This window comes from Calidris pugnax, unplaced genomic scaffold (genome assembly GCF_001431845.1).
Source record: "Calidris pugnax isolate Ruff unplaced genomic scaffold, ASM143184v1 scaffold355, whole genome shotgun sequence".
Classification (NCBI taxonomy): Eukaryota; Metazoa; Chordata; class Aves; order Charadriiformes; family Scolopacidae; genus Calidris; species Calidris pugnax.
The window spans coordinates 256,418-262,339 of NW_015091108.1; the positions used below are offsets into that span (position 1 = coordinate 256,418).

Genomic DNA, 5,922 nt, shown 5'->3' on the forward strand with positions numbered 1-5,922 from the left:
CGGGGGAGGGTGCGATGGGGATGCGGGGGGGGGGATGGGGAAGGTGGGTGTGCAACGGGGACACGGGGAGGTGATGGGGACATTGGGCATGCGGTGGGGACATGGGTGTGCAACAGGGACACGGGGGTGCAACAGGGACATGAGTGTGTGAAAGGGACTCAAGTTGTGATGGGGATACGGGGGTGCAACAGGGACATGGGGGTGCAATGGGGACACGAGTTGACAGGGACACGAGTGTGTGATGGGAACATGAGTGTGTGATGGGGACATGGGTGTGCAACAGGGACACGGGGGTGTGACAGGGACACGGGGCTATGATGGGGACATTGGACATGTGGTGGGGACACGGGTGTGCAACAGGGACACGGGGGTGCAATGGGGACATGAGTTGTGATGGGGACAGGGGCGTGCAAGAGGGACAGGGGTGTGCAATGGGGACACGAGTGTGTGATGGGGACACGAGTTGTGATGGGGACATGGGTGTGCAACAGGGACACAGGCACGGGGCGGGGACGCAGGTGGGTGATGGGGACACGGGCGTGCAACAGGGACACGAGTGTGTGATGGGGACCTGAGTGCACGATGGGGACACGAGTGTGCGATGGGGACATGGATGTGCACCAGGGAGACGGGTGTGCGATGGGGACACGGGGACACGGACACACAGCAAAGACACGGACTTGTGATGGGGACACAGGCGTGTGGTGGGGGACATGGGTGTGCAACGGGGACAGACGTGCAAGAGGGACACGGGGGGGTGATGGGGACGTGGACACACGATGGGGTTGGGGCCAGGCGTGCGGAGGGGACACGGAGGCACAGCGGGGACACGGGGGAACTGGGTGCTGGGATAAACTGGGTTGGCCATAAACTGGGTGCTGGGATAAAGTGAGTTTGCAATGAGTTGGGTGCTGGAATAAACTGGGTTTGTGATGAATTGGGTGCTGGGATAAACTGGATTTGCAAAAAAAACCCAAGCAACTGGAAAACTACTGGAAATACTTTTCCAGTGCTGGAAAAAGCTGGGTGCTGGGATAAATTGGGTTTGTGATGAATTGGGTGCTGGGATGAACTGGGTTTGCAAAAAAAAGCCAAACAACTGGGTGCTGGAATAAACTGGGTGCTGGAATAAACTGGGTGCTGGAATAAACTGGGTGCTGGAATAAACTGGGTGCTGGAATAAACTGGGTGCTGGAATAAACTGGGTGCTGGAATAAACTGGGTGCTGGGATAAACTGGGTTGGCCATAAACTGGGTGCTGGGATAAAGTGAGTTTGCAATGAGTTGGGTGCTGGGATAAACTGGGTTTGTGATGAATTGGGTGCTGGGATAAACTGGATTTGCAAAAAAAACCCAAGCAACTGGAAAAATGCTGGAAATACATTTCCAGTGCTGGAAAAAACTGGGTGCTGGGATAAATTGGGTTTGTGATGAATTGGGTGCTGGGATAAACTGGGTTTGCAAAAAAAACCCCCAAACAACTGGAAAAATGCTGGAAATACTTTTCCAGTGCTGGAAAAAACTGGGTGCTGGGATAAATTGGGTTTGCCATAAACTGGGTGCTGGGATAAGTCGGGTTTGGGATGAATTGGGTGCTGGGATGAACTGGGTTTGCAAAAAAAACCAAACAACTCGGTGCTGGGATAAACTCGGTGCTGGGATAAACTGGGTTTGCAATAAATTGGGTGCTGGGATAAAGCGGGTGCTGGGACAAAGTGGGGTTTGCGATGAGTTGGGTGCTGGGATAAACTGGGTTTGCAATAAATTGGGTGCTGGGATAAAGCGGGTGCTGGGACAAAGTGGGGTTTGCGATGAGTTGGGTGCTGGGATAAACTGGGTTGGCCATAAACTGGGTGCTGGGATACGCTGGGTTTGGAATGAACTGGGTGCTGCAATAAAGTGGGGTTTGTGATGAACTGGGTGCTGGGATAAACTGGGTTTGCAAAAAAAAACCCCAAACAACTGGGTGCTGGAAAAAACTGGGTGCTGGGATAAACTGGGTTTGCCATAAATTGGGTGCTGGGATAAAGTGGGGCTTGTGATGAGTTGGGTGCTGGGATAAATCAGGTTTATGATGAATTGGGTGCTGGGATAAACTGGGTTTGCAAAAAAAACCCCAAACAACTGGAAAAATGCTGGAAGTACTTTTCCAGTGCTGGAAAAACTGGGTGCTGGGATAAACTGGGTTTGCCATAAATTGGGTGCTGGGATAAAGTGGGGCTTGTGATGAGTTGGGTGCTGGGATAAATCAGGTTTATGATGAATTGGGTGCTGGGATAAACTGGGTTTGCAAAAAAACCCCAAACAACTGGAAAAATGCTGGAAGTACTTTTCCAGTGCTGGAAAAACTGGGTGCTGGGATAAACTGGGTTGGCCATAAACTGGGTGCTAGGATAAATCGGGTTTGTGATGAATTGGGTGCTGGGATAAACTGGGTTTGCAAAAAAACCCCAAACAACTGGGTGCTGGAATAAACTGGGTGCTGGGATAAGTTGGGTTTGCAATGAACTGGGTGCTGGGATAAACTGGGTTTGCAAAAAAACCCCAAACAACTGGGTGCTGGAATAAACTGGGTGCTGGGATAAAGTGGGGCTTGGGATGAGTTTGGTGCTGGGATAAATCATGTTTGTGATGCACTGGGTGCTGGGATAAACTGGGTGCTGGGATAAACTGGGTTGGCCATAAACTGGGTGCTGGGATAAAGTGAGTTTGCAATGAGTTGGGTGCTGGAATAAACTGGGTTTGTGATGAATTGGGTGCTGGGATAAACTGGATTTGCAAAAAAAACCCAAGCAACTGGAAAACTACTGGAAATACTTTTCCAGTGCTGGAAAAAGCTGGGTGCTGGGATAAATTGGGTTTGTGATGAATTGGGTGCTGGGATGAACTGGGTTTGCAAAAAAAAGCCAAACAACTGGGTGCTGGAATAAACTGGGTGCTGGAATAAACTGGGTGCTGGGATAAACTGGGTGCTGGGATAAAGTGGGTGTTGCAATAAAGTGGGTGCTGGGATAAAGTGGGGTTTGCGATGAACTGGGTGCTGGGATAAATTGGTTTTGCAAAAAAACCCCAAACAACTGGGTGCTGGAAAAAACTGGGTGCTGGGCTAAACTGGGTGCTGCAGCAGTTGTAGATAAAGTGGATGCTGTGATAAAGTGGGGTTTGCAATCCGGCGGGTGCCGCAATAAATTGGGTGCTGCAATCAAGTGGGTGCTGGGTTAAACTGGGTTTGCAATCGGGTGGGTGCCCTGTGATGAACTGGGGGTTCGCAATAAACTGGGCGCTGGGATGAACTGGGTTTGCAGTGAGCTGGGTGCTGGGATAACTGGGGTGCTGCAACGTTTTGCAATGAGTTGGGTGCTGCAACAGACTGGGGTTTGCAATGAGCTGGGTGCTGGGGTGAATGTGGTTTGTGGTGAAGCGGGTACTGGGTTAAACTGGGTTCACAGTCAAGTGGGTGCCCGTGATGAACTGGGGTTTGCAATGAACTGGGTGCTGGGATGAACTGGGTTTGTGATAAAGCAGGTGCTGCAAGAAATCAGGTTTGCAATAAACTGGGTGCTGCAGTAAATAGGGATTGTGGTAACTGGGTACTGGGATAGACTGGGTTGCAATCAAATGGGTGCCATGATAAATTGCAGTCAAGCAGGTACTGGGATAAACTGGGTCTGGAATAAATCAGTTGCTGGGATAAACTAGGTTTGCAATCAAGTGGATACTGGGATAAACTGGGTTTGGAATAAATCAGCTTCTGGGATAAGTTGGGTTTGCAATCAAGTGGGTACTGGGATAAACTGGGTTTGCAGTAAACTGGATGATGGGGTAAACTGGGTTTGGGATAAACTGGGTTTGGAATAAACTGGTGGCTGGGATAAACTGGGTTTGCAATCAAACGGGTACTGGGATAAAGCGATGAAGCCCCAGCGTGGAGTTGATGATGAAGAAGACCCAGGGTGAGGAGGAGGAGGAGGATGAAGCCCCAGGGTGAGAGGGACTGGGTTGCAGTCAAATGGGTGCCATGATAAATTGCAATCAAGCAGGTACTGGGATAAACTGGGTCTGGAATAAATCAGTTGCTGGGATAAACTGGGTTTGCAATCAAGTGGATACTGGGATAAACTGGGTTTGGAATAAATCAGTTGCTGGGATAAACTGGGTTTGCAATCAAATGGGTGCCATGATAAACTGGGTTTGCAATCAAGCTGGTACTGGGATAAACTGGGTTTGGGATAAACTGGGTTTTGAATAAACTGGTGGCTGGGATAAACTGGGTTTGCAATCAAACGGGTACTGGGATAAACTGGGTTTGCAGTATACTGGATGCTGGGATAAACTGGGTTTGGGATGAACTGGGTTTTGAATAAACTGGTGGCTGGGATAAACTGGGTTTAGAATTAATCAGTTACTAGGATAAACTGGGTTTAGAATTAATCAGTTGCTGGGATAAACTGGGTTTGCAATCAAGCGGGTACTGGGTTAAACTGGGTTTGGAATAAAGTGGTGGCTGGGATAAACTGGGTTTGCCATCAAGTGGGTACTGGGATAAACTGGGTTTGGGATAAACTGGTGGTTGGGATAAACTGGGTTTGCAATCAAATGGGTTATCAGTTTCTGGGATAAACTGGTGGCTGGGATAAACTGGGTTTGTGCTGAAGCCCCAGCATGGAGTTGATGATGAAGACCCAGGTTGAGGAGGAGGAGGAGGATGATGAGGCCCCAGGATGAGAGGAGGATGATGATGATGGGTTTGCAACCAAGCTGGTAATGGGATAAACTGGGTTTGGAATGAACTGGTGAAGGATGAAGTCCCAGGGTGAGAGGAGGAGGAGGAGGATGATGAAGCCCCAGGGTGAGCAGGAGGATGATGATGGTGAAGTCCCAGGGTGAGGAGGAGGAGGAGGAGGATGAAGCCCCAGGGTGAGGAGGAAGAGGAGGATGATGAAGCCCCAGGGTGAGAGGAGGATGATGACAATGAAGCCCCAGGGTGAGAGGAGGATGATGATGATGAAGCCCCAGGGTGGGGATGATGATGATGGTGACGACCCAGGGTGAGGAGCAGGATGATGACAACCCAGAATGAGGGTGATGATGATGATGAAGCCCCAGGAAGGGAACAATGATGATGAAGCCCCAGGGTGGAGATGACAGTGACCGTGGTGGTGATGGTTGGTGATGATGGTGACAACGATGGTGGCAGCTGGTGGTGGTGGCGGTTGGTGATGATGATGGTAGTGGTGATGATGATGGTAGGGTGGTTGGGATAAACTGGGTTTGCAATCAAATGGGTGCCATGATAAACTGGGTTTGCAATCAAGTGGGTACTGGGATAAACTGGGTTTGGAATAAATCAGCTACTGGCATAAAATGGGTTTGCAACCAAGCTGGTAATGGGATAAACTGGGTTTGGAATGAACTGGTGGCTGGGATAAACTGGGTTTGGAATAAATCAGTTTCTGGGATAAACTGTGTTTGCAATAAGTGGGGTGCCGGGTGAAACTGGGTTTCAGTGAAGGGGGTGTTGGGTTACACTGGGTTTGCCCTCAGTGGGGTGCCGTGCTGAGGGGGTGCCCCCCGCGCATGGTGGGTGCTGATGGGTGCCCCGGCAGGGATGGGGGTCTCCACCGTCACGGCCGCCCGCATCCTGAAGGGGCAGCTGCAGAACGGGCAGGGGGAGGAGAGCCTGCTGGAGATGGACAAGTTCCCCTACGTCGCCTTGGCCAAGGTGAGACACCCCCCCCGGGGCCAAGGGGGGGATGATGGAGTGGGGGGGGACACGGGGGACACAACACCCACCACAAGGTCACGGGCGGGCGCCCGGCATCGACCGGGACCCGAAATTAGGTCATGGGCAGTGAAGGGAGCTGGCTGCGGTGCCCGCTGCCCCTGCCAGGGTCCTGCCCGTGGGAACGGGGAGGGGAGGGG

General features: G+C 51.2%; 1 protein-coding gene across 1 annotated transcript in view; it reads left to right on the top strand.

Annotated features, from left to right (window-relative positions):
* Positions 1 to 5,608: 5,608 nt before the first annotated feature.
* Positions 5,609 to 5,922, top strand: part of ALPL (alkaline phosphatase, liver/bone/kidney) — a gene marked incomplete at its 3' end in the record, with an annotated part of 7,030 nt that continues 6,716 nt past the window's right edge. Inside the window, exon 1 of the mRNA XM_014958026.1 lies at positions 5,609 to 5,722. Coding sequence (XP_014813512.1) covers positions 5,609 to 5,722 — 114 coding nt within the window. The remainder of the gene's footprint in view (positions 5,723 to 5,922) is intronic.